Source organism: Callithrix jacchus, chromosome 20 (assembly GCF_049354715.1).
Source record: "Callithrix jacchus isolate 240 chromosome 20, calJac240_pri, whole genome shotgun sequence".
Classification (NCBI taxonomy): Eukaryota; Metazoa; Chordata; class Mammalia; order Primates; family Cebidae; genus Callithrix; species Callithrix jacchus.
Window position 1 is genome coordinate 46,854,133 of NC_133521.1, and position 20,084 is coordinate 46,874,216.

Below are 20,084 nucleotides of genomic sequence, written 5' to 3' on the forward strand. Positions count from 1 at the left end.
GCGACAGAGCGATACTCAGTCTAAGAAACAAAGTTGGAAAAATAGAAAATGCAAAAGCATCAACTGTTAGAGTTCCTTTTTATCAGACACATAAAAAGGAAGGGGGCAGGTGACTCGCTGTCGAGATGGAGCGGGAACCGAGCACTCCGCACCCGCGGCCTCCCGCTGCGACGAGCACTTCCTGGCTGTACCGGCCCAGCCTCGCGCTCTCGGTCTGTTCCGGCTCCGCAGTGGCGCCCAGAGGCCTGATCCCTACGTCCGCCTGGTCCTCCGGGCCTGCCTCTGCCTCTGCCTCCAGCCCCGTTCCCGAGGCAGCCCCGGGACCCTCCCGCATCATCGCGGAAGACATTCAATCTTCCGGGCGCGGGAAGCCAACGGTTCGGCCGTGCGGCTGGAGGCGGAAGTGACGCGCCAGAGACGCGCCGGCCTGTCTTCCGGCATCGGCTCCGCCTGTCCGTTAGCGGTCCCTGTCCTCGCGGATGCCAGTCCCGGCGCTGGTGAGTTCCGCGCGTGTCCCGGGGACCGTCCGCGGGGGTCCCGGCTCGGGCGTGGTCGCCCGCCCCGGGTAGCGCGTCGCCCCCGATTCCAGAAGGGAGAGTCGCCGCCGCTGGCGGCTGGTGGCCCCGGGCCGCGCCTCGGTTCCGCGGAGCTGGTGAGAGGGGGGACCTCCGCTTCCTTCGCTGTGAACAGGGCGTGCTTCCGTGGGAATTTGGCTTGGACGCTTTTTATTTGACTGTGGCACATTGTGTTGGGGTTCCCGGTGTCCGGGCCGCCGCTCCCGGTGCACGTTCGCCTGTGGGGACCGCGGCCTTTCCACGCGGTTTTTATTTGATCGTGGCACATTGTGTTGGGGTTCCCGGTGTCCGGGCCGCCGCTCCCGGTGCACGTTCGCCTGTGGGGACCGCGGCCTTTCCACGCGGTTTTTATTTGATCGTGGCACATTGTGTTGGGGTTCCCGGTGTCCGGGGCCGCCGCTCCCGGTGCACGTTCGCCTGTGGGGACCGCGGCCTTTCCACGCGGTTTTTATTTGATCGTGGCACATTGTGTTGGGGTTCCCGGTGTCCGGCGCCGCCTCGGGGAGGAGGGACGCGGCCGTTCTCCCGCCGCTCCCGGAGTCCCCGAACCCGCTGTGAACGGCGTGCGCGACTAACCGTGTTCGTTCTCACGTTTTGCTGTAGAAAAACCTGAATCCAACGCTGAACGTCTGCCACAGGGAATATCCCCCGCAGTCGTCTCACTGGTTTTTAGCTTTGGGCCGTGTTTTCTGTGTCTCCACTAAATGAATCTTACGTGGACCACGATTTGAGTATAATTAAGTTGAAAATAAACTGCGCACGTGATACTTAACCTTTAAATACTTGGCGAAGCATGTTTGTTTTTTTTTGTTTGTTTGTTTGTTTTTTTTTTGAGACGGAGTTTCGCTCTTGTTACCCAGGCTGGAGTGCAATGGCGCGATCTCGGCTCACCGCAACCTCCGCCTCCTGGGTTCAGGCAATTCTCCTGTCTCAGCCTCCTGAGTAGCTGGGATTACAGGCACGTGCCACCGTGCCCGGTTAATTTTTTGTATTTTTAGTAGAGACGGGGTTTCACCATGTTGACCAGGATGGTCTCGATCTCTTGACCTCGTGATCCACCCGCCTCGGCCTCCCAAAGTGCTGGGATTACAGGCTTGAGCCACCGTGCCCGGCCTGGCGAAGCATCTCTTAAAGACAAAAACGTTGCCCTGCTAAACCACAATACTAGTATTTCTCCTAAGAAAATTAAAAGTAAAGGCCGGGCGCGGTGGCTCAAGCCTGTAATCCCAGCACTTTGGGAGGCCGAGGCGGGTGGATCACGAGGTCGGCAGATCGAGACCATCCTGGTCAACATGGTGAAACCCCGTCTCTACAAAAAAAAAATTACAAAAAATTAGCTGGGCACGGTGGTGTGTGCCTGTAATCCCAGCTACTCAGGAGGCTGAGGCAGGAGAATTGCCTGAACCCAGGAGGTGGAGGTTGCGGTGAGCCGAGATTGCGCCATTGCACTCCAGCCTGGGTAACAAGAGCGAAACTCCGTCTCGGGGGAAAAAAAAAAAAAAAAAAAGAAAATCAAAAGTAATACGGTCATCCGCTGCCTACTCTGTGTAATGCCTAGAATTCTCAATGTCGGTCCAACATTACGCCGTTGGGTATTTTGAGGACTAAGAGCCGTTCGAGGTTTCTACATTCCCACCGTTAATGTCTTAGTGTCTTTTCTCCTAGAACTGTTCCTGTCATTTCTCTAGCACGTTGCCTTTGGTATTGTTTTCTCTTGATATGTTTAAATATCCCTCTATTTCTTGCTGCTTCCTATGAACCAGTAGTTGAATTCAGAGTAGAGGTTGGTAGAGGGCGGACAGTAAGTACCTTATGCTTTGGGGGCCACAAGGTCTCAGATTACTGAGTCACTTCCTGTCCCATCCTTCTCTAGCTGTTAGCTGTTCTTTCTCTACTCTGTACTGGTGGCAAGCCACAGCCCATTTCTCACAAGGTCTACGGGCAGCTGCATAGATGGCCGTTTAGAGGTTGTAGATTTACTCTTAAAGTCCCAGAGGGCTGTGCTCCGAGTCTGATCCGTGCTTGCCAGAGGCTTGCAGCTGAACCTGTGTACCATGGACACTGTGTCATTGGGTCTGCTGCCTCCTCTCCACCGAGTGCCTAAGAAGCTTGTCCTGCACCTGAACTGCACGGATCCGCACTTGGCACTGGCAGCCTTCTAGGCAACTGTGTAGAGCATTGGAGCTGTTATATACGTTGCCTCTAAAATTAAAACATCTGCAAAATGTTGTGATTCTTTTTTGGTTACAGGTTTTATGAGGCTGTAACTTGGGGTGCATATTGGAGGGGACGTCTTTATGGAATCCAGGCTACTGAACTCACAGAAACCGGCCCCTGAATCCCAAGCCCTCTATTTTTTATGTTTCATATGAAGATATCTAAAATGTGTTGATTTCCTGTTCACTGTATCCAGCCAGCATGTCATCATAGCGTGTAAGGGCAGGCTGAAAATCAGGTCCTCTGGCGACAGTAAGGCAGAGAATAGAATTTTACCTCCCTTTTTTGAAACAAGAAAGCGAGCTGTGCAGGTGGCACCAAATTGAACATGTGTGGGCCTTTCCCCCGTCTCAGACACCCGTAGTGAGTACAATTTATACTAGGAGAATGGACCTATTTTTCTGACCTGTGAAGCGTTACTGTTGGAGCCACCTCATCAGTGGAATAAGAAAGGGTGGCTCTAGGCTTACTTTTGCCCTGCTGGGGAGTGATCACAGACGCAGGAGTACAAACCGACAAGGAGGTTGAATCTGTACCGGCTAGCTGTCTTGGTTTACCACCTCCTGAGTGGATAAAGTGGGACGAATTCCTGTTATCTGAGTGCAGGGTATTTTAGATATAAACCCAAGTGAGATTCGTGAATGGCCGTTCTTATAAATAAGGCTTCTGGTGTATCTTCTGACCCATGTACTGCTCTTGAGTACATGATACGGGCATTGCTAGTCCTCAGGAGAGTAAACGGGATACAGTGGCTTTCACATGTATCATCCGCAGAGACAGGCTAATGCATGAGGTTTGTTAACTGGGAAGTAATGCTTCTTTGTTATGGTTGATAGGAAATCGAGATCCAGCCATCCCTGCATCAGGAGGGAAGGAGACTGCCCCATCCACAGAGGTTGACAAGCTGCCCTGCAGCAGCCCTGGCCTCAGGAACGGAGCCTTCAGATGTTCCCATCAGCCTCCCGGGATGGCAGCCCCTGACCTGGCCCACAGTGAGTCCTGGTGTTGCTCTTTCCCAGATACTTTGCTCTAGGTCCTGATACACAGTGTGAGTCCCACGGACGGGCCTCAGTAGTCACGCTCCGGATTTCTATCGTCAGTCAGCCCCGGGTGTGTGTGCTATGGAAAGGGGTGATGCATAGACTCCTTCATGAGTTTTCTTGTCATGGGCACATGAAGAGTCACGTTTCTGTATCTGCAATAGGAGACTTGCCATTTCCTGATGGACAGCGTAGCTCACAAACTTTCGTGTCACTGGGCGACACAGACCACCCTGGCACTATGTGGCTGTGTGTGTGTGTTTTCCTGAGTGTGCAGGACCACATGGGAATTTCCTGCCGGGATGGAATGACGTCCGGGTCCGTGAACGTCTGAATCAGGGTCAGCTGTGGATTCTCATGCCTTCTTGCCGTCTTTCTTTTTTAGGAGGTCGTGTTTCTAAGGACTTAGTCTGCCTTCATGAAGAACAGACCCAGGCAGCAGGGATGTTGGCTGGCTGGCTGATAGAGTCTTACCAGGTATGCCAAACCTGTATGTTTCTGAAAATAACATGCTGATATTCATCAGATTGACACAGTTCTGTCTGGGCAGACTTGCCTCCACTGCTTCTTAAAGCAATAAAGCCTCACTCAAGGACTGAGTCCCTAGCTGAATCCCCCTAGGAGCAGAGCCTAGTTAGTCGGTGTTACTGTGATAATCCTCCCAGTATTTCAATGTTACCTCAGCTCACGGCAACCTCTGCCTCTCAGGTTCACGATTCCCCTGCCTCAGACTCCTGAGTAGCTGAGTAGACGTCCACCACCACCCCCAGCTCATTTTTTTTATTTTTAGTAGAGATGGGGTTTTACCATGTTGGCCACGCTGGGCTTGAACTCCTGACCTCAGGTGATCCACCTGCCTTGGCCTTCCAAAGTGCTGGGATTACAGGCGAGAGCCACTGCACCTGGCTTCAATGTTACTTATTACTTTGACCTTGTGGCACCAAACGCATGGTTCTATTTTGCTGCTGCTCTGACACGTGGTAAGGAGGAGACAGTGTCCTCTCTGGGATCTTATTTCCACATCACGAGTTATCACGAGCTTGTACTGTGCTCCGGAGAGGGACGTAAGGCGGGAGGGGCGCCCTGTGGGGTTGTGGTGAGAAAAGTCCACCTTAGAGGGGCCAATCCAGCCATATGATGGGGAAGATCAACATCACGTGTGTGGACAGAGAAGGGCTCTCGGGACTGTTGGGCCGTGGGGTAGACAGTGGGAGGCCTCACGGTCCCATGGAGGCCTAGGGCCCTGCTCCTCATTCTCCAGGGAACACTGATGACAGGTCAAGCATCTCTAACCGTCACGTGTGATGATTTAGGACTCGGTGACATTTGATGACGTGGCTGTGGCCTTCACCCAGGAGGAGTGGACTTTACTGGACCCATCTCAGAGAGACCTCTACAGGGACGTGATGCTGGAGAACTACGAAAACCTGGCCTCAGTAGGTGAGGCAGCCTCCGTTCTTTGCAGCTTCTGTGGCACCAGCACGTTTCTCCTTCCTGTGCTCTGGGGTTGGTGGCAAAGCCGAGTACCGCAGGAAGTGACACACAGCAACTGCGCGAATGGGCTCGAATCTAGGGTGGTAGTTTCCAGAATACGGCCCTAGGGTCAGGACTGTCACGTCACTCATCTGGAAGTGTGCGTTCTCTCACTGCACTTGTGACACACTGGATCACAGTGTCTGCTGGGGGCGCCTGTCATCTCTGCTTAACAAGCCCTCCAGTGAAGCCGATTCACTGTGACACTGAGGGCCACTGGGAAGCACTTTCCCAAATGAATGAAAACCGCTTTGTGCTTTCATCATTTCCTCCTTCAGCCGGAGTCTTGGCGGTTTTTACGTGTGTGTTCAACCCTGAGTGTGGCTCCAGTGCTCAGAGATGACCAGTGTCTTTGAGGCACAGAAGGATGGGGTGTTCATTGCATAACCAGGGCTGTTTGCACTTCCAGCTTGTTCACGACCGTTTCACTGCTTTCTTTAATAATGCAGTTCTTGGCCGGGTGCAGTGGCTCGTGCCTATAATCCCAGCACTTTGGGAGGCAAAGGTAGATGGATCACCTGAGGTCAGGAGTTCGAGACCAGCCTGACCAGCATGGAGAAACCCCGTCTCTACTAAGAGTACAAAGTTAGGCAGGTGTGGTGGCGCACACAGGTAATCCCAGCTACGCAGAGGCTAAGACAGGGAACCCGGGAGGCGGAAGTTGTGAGCCAAGATCACACGGTTGCACTCCAGCCAAGGCAAAGAGAGGGAAACTTTGGCTCAAAAAAAAAAAAAAAAAGAAAGAAATGTAGTTATTTCGTGGGTAGGTGTGTCATCTCTTTCCCTGTGTACAGGACACCACCTGTTCAAACCCAGTGTGATCTGTTGGCTGGAGGAGGAAGGGCCGTCGAGGGCAGGGCAGCGAGGAGTTCTCCAGGGTGAGTGAGTATGAAGAGCGTCCCTGGTTGGTGTCATTTGGTGGGTGTGGAAGGTTCCCCAGTGTACGTGTTAAGATGCGTTCTGGCACAGAACATGAGGCCATTGAACTCACAAGTTTTGGGGTATCCTGAGCTTCCCGTATTTCCTTGGTTTCCATCTGATCTGGACTTCCCTGTGATCTCATTAAAGACCTGCTCTTTTGTTCTTTGAGTTTTTTGTGGTTTTTTTTGTTTGTTTTTGGTTTTGAGGCAGAGTCTCACTGTGTCACCAGCCTGGAGTGCAGTGGCGCGATCTCAGCTCAATGCAGCCTCCACCTCCCGGGTTCAAGCAATTATCCTGCCTCAGCCTCCTGAGTAGCTGGAATTACAGGCACCCGCCACCATCCCCACTAATTTTTAATTTTTAGTAGAGATGGGGTTTTACCATGTTGGTCAGGCTGGTCTCAAACTCCTGACCTCAAGCGATTCGCCCACCTTGGCCTCCCAAAGTGCTGGGATTGCACACGTGAGCCAGCACATCCGGCCAAGTTTGTGTTTTTAATCTATGCCCTTTGTCCGGATCTTTCTTGCCTTCTTTCATTGATAATACTGTTTCTGTTTACCATCCCATTGATTTTTTTATAGACCAAATTTATTTTGAAATCTTCTAAATTATGACTCCCAGTTCCTGTATTCCAAATTTTACACAGTCACATTCCCCAAATCCATCTTTGCTTTATTTTTTTTGCTGTGTTTTATGTGAAAACAAATAACAATGAGTTTGATCACTTTTTAAGTCAATTAACATACGATTTTGTTCTGCAAAACCCTTACTTCTTTTCTTTTATGCTTCAGAATGGCGACTTAAAAGCAAAGGCTCAGCACTTCAGCAGGATAGAGCTTGGTTCCATAGCGCATCAGATGAGACACAGACGGTAAGATGAACAAGAGAGATGCTTTTATTTATCACACTCATAAAAGATTGTGAATTCCCCTATAGAAAATGAGCAAAACTGGCCGGGCAAAGTGGCTCACGCCTGTAATCCCAGCACTTTGGGAGGCTGAGGCAGGCAGCCCACCTGAGGTCAGGAGTTTGAGACCAACTTGACCAACATGGTGAAACCTCATCTCTAGTAAAAATACAAAATTAGTTGGGCGTGGTGGTACATGCCTATAATCCCAGCTACTGGGAGGCTGAGGCAGGAGAATGACTTTAACCTGGGAGATGGAGGTTGCAGTGGCGAAGATTGTGCCATTGCACTCCAGTCTGGGCAACAAGAGTGAAACTCCATCTCAAAAAAAAAAAAAGAAAGAAAGGAAAAGAAAATGAGCAACACTGAGAGACTTTAGAGAAGCAGCATTCACTCAGGTAGGGGTTGTCTGCAGAGAACACTCTGAATGTGAGGAATTTGGAAGGAGCTAATCCTGTCTTGGAACTTGGTGCTGGCAGGCACGGTGCCTCATGCCTATAATCCCAGCACTTTGGGAGGCCAAGGTGGGCAGATTGCCTGAGCTCAGGAGTTCAAAACCAGCCTGGGCAACCTGGTAAAACCTCACTACTGAAAATATAAAACGAAATTTCTGTGCCAGAATGTGCCTGAAATCCCAACTACTTGGGAGGCTGAGGCACAAGAATTGCTTCAACCTGGGAGGCAGAAGTTGTGGTGAGCTGAGATCACGCCACTGCACTCCAGCCTGGGTGACAGAGTGAGACTCTGTCTCAACAAAAAGAAACTTGGTGGTTCAGAGTTTCTTCAGACACACATGAGCACACACCTAACAGGGTATTGAGATTGCAGGCTGTTTGGTGAGCACCGGCAGGAGTCTTTTCAAAGTTAGAGCAGATAGCACAGGATTCTTGCAGTTGGGCGCGTCATTCGACTTGAAAGACGTCTACGGGGCAGGAGCTGCATGCATGTTGTGAAGATGGCAAAAATCATAATCGTCACCGTCATACTTCTGTCTTCAGCTGGGTGAGATCTTTGATCCTCTGATGATCACTCATTCTTTACCAGCAGGCAAGAAGCCACAATGGAGGGCAGCCCTGTGACCGGATGCAGTGTGGAGAGGCTGTCAGCGAGCCCTCAGATCTCAGCACCCATGTGACACCTCAAAATACAGGATACAGTTGTGTCTCTAACCATTATGGAAAAGACTTTTTAATTTCACAGCAGAAAACCTTGTGCAAAGCTGGAGGGCAGTTTTCGGTGTTGGATCAGTGTGGAAAAGCCTTTAGCCCTCCTCCAAATGTTGTTTCCCAGCAAACATGGACTTGGGACATTGACTACAGCAACTGTGGGAAAGCACTCCTTAACCAGATGTACCTTCAGGGTCGTGTGAGAACTCACAGCGGAGAAGGAACATGTAAATGGAAGCAGTGTGGGAAGGCTCTCACCCACTCCCCAGGCTGTGCCACACCTGTTGAAATGCATGCTGTAAGGAATCCTCACGTATGTAGGGAATGTGGGAAGGCCTTTAGATACACTGCATACCTTACTAGTCACATGCGAGTCCACACTGGGGAGAAGCCCTGTGACTTTAAAGAATGTGGAAAATCCTCCCGTATTTCCTCAAGCCTAACTCAACATGTAAGCATTCATGCTGCAGAGAAGCGCTGCGAGTGTGAAGAATGCAGAAGAGCAGTCGCCGGATGCTCAGGTCTTTCTCAGCACGTCCGAACACACGCTGGAGAGAAGCCCTACGAATGCAAGGACTGTGGGAAAGCCTACAGCAGGTTTTATCCACTGAGTGAACATTTAAAAACTCACATGAGGGAGAAGCCCTTTGCATGTGTGGTTTGCGGAAAATATTTTAGAAATTCCTCATGCCTTAATAATCACCTTCGAATTCACGCTGGAATAAAACCCTATGCGTGCAGCTACTGTGGGAAGGCCTTCACTGTGCGCTGTGGCCTTACTAGACACGTTCGAACACACACGGGCGAGAAGCCATACATGTGTAAGGACTGTGGGAAAGCCTTCTGTACATCCTCAGGCCTCACTGAACACGTCAGGACTCACACTGGAGAGAAACCCTATGAGTGTAAAGATTGTGGGAAATCCTTCACTGTTTCTTCAAGCCTGACTGAACATGTGAGAATCCATACTGGAGAAAAACCCTATGAATGTAAGCAGTGTGGCAAAGCCTTCACGGGGCGCTCAGGGCTTACGAAACACGAGCGGACACACACCGGGGAGAAGCCCTACGAGTGTAGGGACTGTGGGAAAGCCTACAACAGAGTTTATCTACTGAATGAACACGTGAAAACTCACACAGAGGAGAAGCCCTTTATATGTCTGATATGCGGGAAGTCCTTTAGAAACTCCTCATGCCTGAATAAGCACATTCAGATTCACACTGGAATAAAACCTTACGAATGTAGGGACTGTGGGAAAACCTTCACCGTTTCTTCGAGCCTAACTGAACACGTGCGAACTCACACTGGAGAGAAGCCTTACCAGTGTAAAACATGCGGAAAGGCCTTCACCACGTCCTCACACCTTATCGTGCATGTAAGAACCCACACTGGAGAGAAACCCTACATGTGTAAGGAGTGTGGAAAAGCCTTTGCTTCCTCCTCACACCTCATTGAACACAGAAGGACTCACACAGGAGAGAAGCCTTACATATGTAACGAATGTGGGAAGGCCTTCCGTGCCTCCTCTCACCTGCGTAAACATGGGAGAATTCACACAGGACAGAAACCCTATAAATGTAAGGACTGTGGGAAAGCATATAATCAGTTTTATCTCCTAAAGGAACATTTAAAAACTTACACTGAAGCGCAGCTTTTTGTATGTGAGGACTGTGGAAAGTCTTTTAAGAATTCCTCATGCCTTAACCATCACACTCAAATTCACAGTAATGAGAAACCTTACTAATATAGGGAAACTGGGGAAGCCCTCAGTTACATTCGCTCATGCTGAAGACATGAAAGATGTCTTGCTCCCTGGTGCCCATGACCTGAGGAACGTGGCCAGGCCGTCAGCATCTGATCACAGCCTGACTGCAGGAAGGCACCCGGAGGCCTAGAACAGGACAGAGGAAGCCCTCGTGTTCTCAGGTCCTGCAAAATACGGACGGGATCCAGTCGCGAGGACCCTGCTGATGTGTGATAGGTGCTTTGCTTTGAGGCTCTGCACAGTGCTGTGACCATCCTTTGTGGTGTCACACTGGAGAAAACCTTAGGAAGGTGAGGATTGTTGGGAGGTCGTTTTCACGTGACATCGTTCCTCAGCCTTTAGTAAACGCGGGGATTGACACTTGAAGTATTGTGAATGTACGGAAGATAGGAATCGCTTCCTTGTGAACTGAACAGAGACATGTCTTTCCGGGGGTTCTGTAGATGTAGTTTGAACCTTTATGATGCTGCGCAGATCCTTCTTGGAGTGATGGCTCAGTTCCAGTAGAAATCTTCCAGTCTGGTTATTACACAGTCCGAGTTTCAGCCTGAGGATTCAGATGCCATCCTGTGTCAGCCATGTGGGCTTTGGTTGGCTAGTCGTGCTCTTAGGTGTGACCCCACCTATAGGGTCCCACGCTGGCCAAGGTGGGGCATCACACAGCTCCACATTTTATGAAAATGTCCTTGTTCTTCTCCCATGCCTGACCCCTCCAGATAAAACAGCAGGTGCAAGGTGGGGCAGAGTGGAGAGGGGCAAGGTCAGAGGCCCGCACCAGGAGCTGCCCCCCTTTCATGGCTGTGGAGGGAGAGCCAGCACCCCACATTCACGGAGGTTGGAATTCTCGTACCTCAGGAGGGTGAGAGCCCTGAGTGTCGCTGTTGACCTCCAGATCCTCTCTACAGTGTGCAGAGCAGTCCTGGCAGCTGCTGCGATCTGGCCTTTCTTGGAGGGAGCTGCTTGTGTGTGTGCTGCCCCTTTGCATGCCGTGAAAACAGGCGGGGACACAGCTGGTCCTGGCTTCCATGGCAGTTGGCAGCATCGCCGGCGCTTCCTGGATGAGGCCCTAAACTCACACAGCAGCAGAGCAAGGTTTCTGTGTGAGTGACTCCAGTGTGTGTCCCCTGGCTACAGCCACCTTGGGTTATATATTTTACGGCCATCAGGGCTGCATCTGCTTGGTGACTGGTGTTAAATCCCCACAGTAGGAAGGTAATCTACAAGGTGAACAATAAATCCTAGATGGAGAGACCTGTGCACCTTTGCGTTACGTGTTTGCCATGGAGAGGAGTGGGTGTGCGGTGTTTCCCTTTGGGATTGCGTGTGGCTGTGTAGCCTATCTGTTGCCACCTTTAATTGTGGGTAGCGACACCAGAGGTCATCAGATGAGTGTGAACCACCTTGTGGGGCTGTGGCGGCTCCTGGCTGGGCCTCGGATGCCATCCTCATTGGCTGAAAACACAATTGCCGTCCTGGTGCTTGGACTTATGGTGACAGCATCCTGAGTCCAGAGCTTGTGAGTCTCAGGTGACGCCCGTCCTGGTGCTTGGACTTATGGTGACAGCATCCTGAGTCCAGAGCTTGTGAGTCTCAGGTGACGCCCGTCCTGGTGCTTGGACTTATGGTGACAGCATCCTGAGTCCAGAGCTTGTGAGTCTCAGGTGACGCCCGTCCTGGTGCTTGGACTTATGGTGACAGCATCCTGAGCACGCAGCAGCACGGACACCACCCTGCCTGACATGCTCCCTGCTGGTGGAGACCAGCCCCAGATCACCCCAGCCCCAGATCTCATTATTAAGACGACTCCCAGCCAGGCGCGGTGGCTCACGCCTGTAATCCCAGCACTTTGGGAGGCTGAGGCAGGCAGATCGCAAGGTCAAGAGATCGAGACCATCCTGGCCAACATGGTGAAACCCCATCTCTACTAAGAAAGTACAAAACAAAATTAGCCAGGCGTGGTGGTGCCTGCCTGCAGTCCCAACTGCTCGGGAGGCTGAGGCAGGAGAATTGCTTGAAACCAGAAAACAGAAGTTGCAGTGAGCTGGGATCGCGCCACTGCACTCCAGCCTGGTGATAGAGCGAGACTCTGTCTCAAAAAAAAAAAATGACTCCCCTCCCTTCACAGGAGGTGACTTCACCCACTTCTCCAGAGCCCCTCAGAAGCGATGCCCATGGACCAGTGTCCCTCGGCACAGATTTGACATGTGAGAATCTGCGAGGAGCCTGAGCTTGCTGCCAGCCAGCCTGTGATCCTACTGTAATCTCAGCCGGAACCTGCAGCCCACACGCCATGCCTGTGGGAGAGTCTGGCAGGGTCTGCGGAGTCTTGGTAACTGATAACACGTTTCTGTTTCCGCAGGACCTACCTCCGGTCAGCAGGTGCTCACCCTCCGGGGAGACCACTCTCCCAGCGCCTCCTCTCCCCTGCAGCTTCCGGTGTTACCTCCTTACCCCCTAGGCTCGGCGTCACACAGAGCCTCTTCTTCACATGGCCTCACTCTTCACTTGGTGCCCTCCCGCGGCAGACGTGCCGTCCTGACCACTGTCGGGCTCACCTCTTGTCACCTTTACCACTGAACTCCCAACATCTCAAAGTGATCGCTTTGAGTCACAGCGCATGCTGTGATGTGGATGTGATTGGTTTGTCCTCACCAAGTCTTGTGTTGAAGTTTCGCCCTCAGTGTGGCAGTGCTGTGAGGAGGGCCTGGTCCGGGTTTGGGTCGTGGGGCACCCTCCTGGATGGCTGGGTGCCGTTAGTTCCTGCTCTGTCAAGACTGGATTGGTTGGTAGGGGAATGTATTAGTTGCCGTGAGTGTGGTGATAAAGCCGAGCTGTCCCTTGGGTTTGGCTCACTGCCCTTGACCTTCTCTGCCGTTTGACATGGCAAAATCAGAAGCAGGTTGGTGCCAGTGCCATGTCTCTTGTGCAGCCTGCAGAACCATAAGCCAAATAGGCCTCTGTATGAGTTACCCAGCCTCAGACCCACAGCACCGTGGAAGAGCGGGTGATGGGCAGGACTGCTCGCGCAGATACCCGCGTTTCTCCTTACTCAGAATGTTTTCCATGCCATTAGCACAACGTCTTCCGCCTGTGTGAGCCTCACCTCGACATCTGAGTGTTCCTCGGCATCAGGTAAAGCATGAAAGGACCCATTGTGTTGTGTTGTATTTTTCGTCTATTAGGATGCTTTTCACCCCGGGGTCTTGCTGTGGGGGCTAGACCGTCCCTCAGGGATGGTAATTCCTAAAGATGGTGACCAGCTTGCTGGGAATGCTCACTTCAGATGCAAATCAACCACTGCTTCCTTTCTCCAGCTGACACCCCAAGCCTATATCCCTTCTCCCCAAAGTGCCCTTGGCCTGCTGGAAGTATGGAGGCTAGCCAGCCCCAGACACCATCCTGCCCTGCCCTGCCCTGCCTTCCCTGGGGAAACCCAGTAAAGGGCTGTGGGCTCTGCCTCCCTGCCTCCTTCTGCCTCCTGCCCAGCTCTGCCACTCCCCTTGGGCCCTGCCTGGAGTGATATGCCCCCTTCTCTTGACACTGTGAGTGATACACTTTCCATGTCAGGAACCTGTGTGTATTCGCTCACTCACCCTTACGCATTCCCATCTAGGCCCCGGCCATGTTTCTCTCCCCGCAGGTCTTTCTACCCAAGCACCTGCCCCATGACGGGCTTACCAACCCCAGGGGATTCTGGGACTATCTGTAAGAGCTGCCATGTGGGCTCCTGAGCCGTTTATTCCTTCTCTCTGCTTGTCCGTCCTTATGAGGGAGGGACATTGTTTCCAATGTGGCTGTGAAACAGCACCTCCCTGGGGTGTTGCTTTGCATTTCTCTTGATGACTGGTAATATGAACGTGCTTTACGCTGGCTGTTTTCCTCTTTGGATGAAATACCTGGTCTTGTTTTTTCCTGATTTGTCTGCTGTGAGGTGAGTCACCACTTGTGGCTTCTGAGATTGTAGAGGTTTCCACTTGACATGTTTCCACTTTTGTGATGGTGTTTTAAGGAAAAAGATTTCTTCATTTTGGCATACTCAAATGTATACGGCTTTTACCTTTATCAGAAACTTTATTTTACTTCAAGGCCTTAAATATGCTGTGGTATTTTGGCTTTTTTTTGAGACAGAGTCCCAGTCTGTGGCCCAGGCATGACCTCAGCTCACTGCACCCTTCATCTACTGGGTTCATGCGATTTTCTGCCTCAGCCTCCCAAGTAGCTGGGATTACAGGCACCTGCCACCACACCCAGCTGATTTTTGTATTTTTAGTAGAGACAGGTTTTCATGTTAGCCAGACTGGTCTGAAACTCCTGACCTCAAGTGATCCACCACCTCAGCCTCTAAAGCGCTGGGATCACAGCCTTGGCTCCCACAGTGTTTGTTTCACCCCAGGCTGCTGTGCCTACTCCATCTGGAGTTGAGTTTGATTGATGGTAACTGTAGAGGTCTCATTTCATTTTTCCCGCTATGGACAGAAAATTTTTGCAAGACCTCTGGTTCTTTTATTTTCTTCTTTCTTTCTTTCTTTCCTTCTTTCCTTCCTTCTCCTTCCTTCCTTCCTTCCTTCCTTCCTTCCTTCCTTCCTTCCTTCTTCCTTCCTTCCTTCCTTCCTTCCTTCCTTCCTTCTCCTTCCTTTCCTCCCTCCCTCCCTCCCTCCCTCCTTCCTTCCTTCCTTCCTTCCTTCCTTCCTCACCCAGGCCAGAGTACCTGGCACAATCTCCACTCACCGCAACCTCCACCTCCTGGGTTCAAGCAATTCTCCTGCCTCAGCCTCCCAAGTAGCTGGGATTATAGGCATGCACCACCACACCTGGGTAATTTTGTATTTTTAGTAGAGATGGGGTCTCTCCATTTTGGTCAGACTGGTCTCGAACTCCTGACCTCAGGTGATCTACCCACCTTGGCCTCAAACTCCTGACCTCAGGTGATCTACTCACCTTGGCCTCCCAAACTGCTGGGATTACAGACATGAGCCACCGCACCCAGCCAAGACCTCTGTTTTTTTTTGTTGTTGTTGTTGTTTTGATGAAGGGAAGAGGTTTATTTGGCTCACAATTCTGAAGGCCAGGAGGTCCCAGAAGCATGGCACCAGCGTCCACTAGACTTCAGGTGGGAGCGTCGTGCCACCTTCTGTTTTCACACAGCCAGTAGGAAACAGGTGCCCTAACACTAGTGAAAGAGAACATTTAAAAGTTTGGTTTTCCCATTCCGTTGTCCTGTCCAGGCAGTCCTGCAGCAGCAGAGGCCTCAGCCTTCAGAGCTGGCCTGTGAGGTTGGCTGCACTGCAGGTGGACAGGCCCCGCTTCTAGGAGAGACGTGCGCAGCACTGCACAGCCTTCAAGAAGGGAATTCACATTGAAAGCACAACCCACACAAGGTTCATTACAACTTGCTGGCCAAACCTAACTAGGTGACTCACCTGATTAACAGATATCTCCATTACCCGTGGGATTGAAAGAGCCAGCATGTCATAATGTAAAATTCAAAAGTGTCCATGATCTCACGTTAATCAGCATATGAGCAACAGCCTTAGGTAGCAGCGCAATGCTATGAAACAGCTGTGTTCGTGACCTCAGAATCCTAGAAGAAAAGGAGAAAATGGGGTGTAGTCAAACCACTTGACAACATGAAAAACCTCTCTTGTTCAGTGTAAGATATAAACTTACAGTTTCAAGAGGTTCAGTGAGCTACAAACATGATAAACCTAAAGAAAACCAAGCCCAAACCTACCATGATGAAACTGGGGAAAGCTACAGGGAGAGAGCCTTAAAAGGAGGCTGGGAAAACGGACACAGTGCTTCTAGGAGGATAGTTCAGTGGATCAGGTTTCTCCTCGGAAGCCATAAAGGCCAACAGGAAGTGTAGCAACATTTTTAACTTCTGAAATAAGAAATGCCAACCCAGAATACTGTATCCAGCAAAAGTGTCCTTTAGGGACGATATGATAAAAAGAATAATCGCCTGAAGACCTGGTTTAAATAAATGGTTACAGAAGACTCTTAAAGCAGATAAATTGTACCAGAAGGAAACCTGGAACAAAGGAAAAGCAATAGAAATGGCAAATGTCTGAGGAAATAGAGTATTCTACTCGAGTTCTTTAAAATATGCATGATTGCAAAACCAAAAATCATCACATGGGGCTTCCATTTATGTATATTTAATACATAAGACAACTGCAGCATCAAGGGGTGGGGTAACGTGGCTGGATGGTGTGGAGGTCCGTGCTCCATTTCAGTGGCAAAATATCCCAGAAAGACTGGAAAAGCTAAGTACATATATTTTAATTACTAAAGAAGTATACAGCTGGGTGTGGTGGCTCATGCCTGTAATCCCAGCACTTTGGGAGTGTGAGGTGGGTGGCTCACTTGTGATCAGGAGTTCAAGACCAGTCTGGCCAACATGGTGGAAATTAGCCAGGCGTAGTGGTGGGCGCCTGTAATCCCAGCTATGTGGGAGGCTGAGGCAGAGGTTGCAGTGAGCTGAGACTGCACCATTACACTCCAGCCCAGGCAACAGTGAGACTCCACCTCAAAAAAAAAAAAAAGGCCAGGCATGGTGGCTACACCTGTAATCCCAGCACTTTGGGAGGCCGAGGTGGGTGGATCACAACGTCAAGAGATTGAGACCATCCTGGCCAACGTGGTGAAACGCCATCTCTACTAAAAAAAAAAATAAGCTGGGTGTGATGACACACGCCTGTAGTCCCAGTACTTGGGAGACTGAGGCAGGAGAATCACTTGAAGCCGGGAGGCAGAGGTTGCAGTGAGCCAAGGTTGCACCACTGCACTCCAGCCTGGCGATAGAGCGAGACTCTGTCTCAAAAAACAACTAAAAGATAACCAGGGCCAGGCGCGGTGGCTCACGCCTGTAATCCCAGCACTTTGGGAGGCCGAGGCAGGTGGATCATGAGGTCAAGAGATCGAGACCATCCTGGTCAACATGGTGAAACCCCGTCTCTACTAAAAATACAAAAAATTAGCTGGGCATGGTGGCGCGTGCCTGTAATCCCAGCTACTCAGGAGGCTGAGGCAGGAGAATTGCCTGAACCCAGGAGGCAGAGGTTGCGGTGAGCCGAGATCACGCCATTACACTCCAGCCTGGGTAACAAGAGAGAAACTCCGTCTCAGAAAAAAAATAGGAATTGGTGAATGCTCTCTTAGGACACCTGTATCTGTAGGTATGTTTGAATATATGTGTGTATGTATGTATGTGTATATATGTGTGTTGTGTATTTATATGTGTGTATATTTGTGTGTTGTATACGTATATGTATGTGTATGTGTCTGTGTGTGTGTGTGTGTACTGGAAATGTTACCTAATGCAGTTGGGTAAGATAAATTAATTCAAAACAGAATTGCAAACAGAAAACTCTCATATTCGTATGATGTACATGGAAAGCCCTGTAAAAATCCATCAATAAAAACATGTAATTTAGAGGAGGTGAAATTAGACGGTCTTCATCTACACAGTCAACACCCAGTGACGTGATATAATCGTAGAGAACATTTAATAGCAATAAACAATGCTTAGAAATAAACATCAGGAAATGTATAAAGCCTACATGAGAAAACTTTAAAACCTTTTTATTGAGACACGGACTCTGCCCTACGGGCTGCAGAGCAGTGGTGTGGTCGCAGCTCACTGCAGCCTTGACCTCCAGGGCTCCGGCGATCCTTCCTCCTTAGCCTCTCAAGTAGCTGCGGCTACAGGTGCACGCCACCACACCAGGCTCATTTAAAAACATGTAGAGACGGTCTCGTTCTGTTATCCAGGCTGGTCTGGAACTGCTGTGCTCACGCCGTCCTCCCGCCATCCTCCCGCCTCGGCCTCCCAAAGTGCTGGGAATACAGGCGTGATTGAGCCACTGTACCCAGCCTAGGAGTATTCTTGAAGGACCCAACACAGACTCGAACAAAGGGGCCAAGGCCTTGTTCTGACAGGACGACTTCACATCATAAAGATAGCATTTCTCCACAGGTTCATTCAAAAGGGAGGCTCAACCCAGTTAAAACAGCACCGAGCTTTTGTGGGCGTTAGTGCACATTGACCCTGAAGTTGATACGGGACCACGGACATCTGATGGCGCCAGGAAAACAGACGACAAAACTGATGCTTCCCCGTGGGTCCGGCCGTATCTGCTGAAGCCGCTGTATTCAAAGGTGGGGCGCATGACCAGGAGACAGACAAACGGACAGAAAGGGGATATCTGGAAAGAGGAACGTGGAAACGTAGTTGATAAGGGTGGATTTCAGACAGTGGGGCAGAAACGCAGTGTGTAATGACAGGTGCCAAGACAACTGGTTAGCTCTGAATAAGAGGGTATTATGTGTAAATTACACCATTCAGGCCGGGTGCGGTGGCTCGCGCCTGTAATCCCAGCACTTTGGGAGGCCACGGCGGGTGGTCACTTGAGGTCAGGAGTTCAAAACCAGCCTGGCCAACATGGTGAAAGCCCTTCTGTACTAAAAATACAAAAATTAGCCAGGCGTGGTGGGGGGCGCCTGTAATCCCAGCTACTCAGGAGGCTGGGGCAGGAGAATTGGTTGAGCCCGGGAGGTGGAAGTTAAGGGAGCCAAAACACAGCACTGCAGTCCAGCCTGGTGACAGAGCGAGACTCCACCCCCTCCCACCCAAAAAGAGTAAAGAAAAATCACACCATTCACAAGAGTAAGTTCTAAACGGCTCAGGGATCCAAATGTGTAAAATAAAAGCAGGCACAGTGGGTTATGTGAGTGGTTTCTGGGCGATTGGGAGAGGGTCTGCCCAGGAGGGGCAGTAGCACAGGCAGGCCAGGTAACGCCGTGCCTCCACCAGCTGCAGTGATGGGGTCACCACGCAGAAGGGGAGGAGAGCAAGGGACTTCCAGGGAGTAATGGGGTCGGAGAGGGGCTTGTGTGCTGAGTGACACACTTGGCACCCGGCCGGAGCCATGGTCACTACCCTCGAAGGGCAGCAGCTGCTGGGGGTCCTCACAGCCCTGGGGTTTCCCCTATCTGTGGCTAGGAAATGTTTGACAGTGTTTCACAGGGCCCCCAGAGAGGACAGGACCTAAATGACTCCAAATCTGCTTCTCTGTTGAAAACGCATCTCAGCCAAAGTCGCTCCCGAATGCTGAAGTCACCAATGATTAAAATTCCTACGGTGTAAAATCCTGAAAATGACAACCCCAACAGACTAAAAGCCTCAAAATATCATCCTTTAAGTAGTAGTTTTCCTTCTTTTTTCTTTTTTTTTGGAGACGGGATCTCGCTCTGTTGCCCAGGCTGGAGTGCAGTGCCACCATCACTGCTCACTGCAGCCTCGACCTCCTGGGCGCAAGTGGTCTCCCCGCAGAGCCTCCCACAATGCTGGGATTACGGGCACGAACCACCTTGCCCAGTTAGAGAGTAATTGTTAAACTTCTTGAAAAGACATTTAGACCAGACATGATGGCTCACGACTGGAATCCCAGCAATTTGGGAGCTCAGGGTGGGAGGGCCGCTAGAGCCCTGGAGTTTGAGACCAGGCTGGGAAACAGGGAGGCACTGTCTCTGCAAAAAAAGTTTAAAATATTAACGGGGCGTGGTGGCGCACGCCTGTGCTTCCAGGTCCTCTGGAGGCGGAGGCAGGAGGATCACTTGAGCCCAGGATTTCGAGGCTGCAGTGAGCTGTGACAGCGTCACTGCACACCAGCCTGGGCTACACAGCGAGCCCCTCTCTAAACATATATATACATAAAATAAATAGATACTAATTGACAGAAGATCAGGAAAGATGTGAGAAAGTCCTCACTTTACACCATCAGCACAGAGGCAGCCGTCGCAACTGAAACCACAGCAGGAAACAAAACCCGCGAGCCCAGGGGAAGGGCAGAGCCTGACTCCAGCATCGTCACTACCACATTATCAGGTCCAAATGTCTAATCTTCCAAGCAGGCCAAGGGCACAGATGATGCCTGTAAGGCTGAGGGCCCCACAGGG

At 50.8% G+C, this 20,084-nt stretch overlaps 1 protein-coding gene across 11 annotated transcripts; it reads left to right on the plus strand.

The window, feature by feature from the left end:
• The first annotated feature begins 429 nt into the window (after positions 1–429).
• Positions 430–18,846, plus strand: ZNF778 (zinc finger protein 778). 11 transcript variants are annotated; one of them, XR_013530315.1, is made up of 8 exons: positions 430–652; positions 3,629–3,784; positions 4,218–4,309; positions 5,146–5,272; positions 6,133–6,243; positions 7,078–7,157; positions 8,241–13,256; positions 18,103–18,846. XR_013530315.1 is itself a non-coding variant. In XM_078358013.1 (7 exons), exons 2-7 carry the CDS (start codon positions 3,760–3,762, stop codon positions 10,101–10,103), a joined length of 2,298 nt encoding a protein of 765 aa, XP_078214139.1. In that variant the 5' UTR covers positions 430–652; positions 3,629–3,759; the 3' UTR covers positions 10,104–13,276. The 11 variants fall into 11 exon arrangements, 8 of the variants coding, with proteins under 8 accessions (XP_078214139.1, XP_035137590.3, XP_035137591.3 ...); XR_013530316.1 differs by having other exon boundaries at positions 6,160–6,243; XR_013530317.1 differs by having other exon boundaries at positions 430–497; positions 6,160–6,243.
• Positions 18,847–20,084: the final 1,238 nt, after the last annotated feature.

What these genes read in the sequence shown, in the direction of transcription:
- ZNF778 (XM_078358011.1), top strand. Translation starts at nt 3,760, where the DNA reads ATGGCAGCCCCTGACCTGGCCCACA. An exon ending in GCAGCGAGGAGTTCTCCAGG is followed by an intron (nt 6,244 to 7,077) that starts GTGAGTGAGTAT and finishes TTTATGCTTCAG; the next exon opens with AATGGCGACTTAAAAGCAAA. An exon ending in CATCAGATGAGACACAGACG is followed by an intron (nt 7,158 to 8,237) that starts GTAAGATGAACA and finishes ATTCTTTACCAG; the next exon opens with CAGGCAAGAAGCCACAATGG.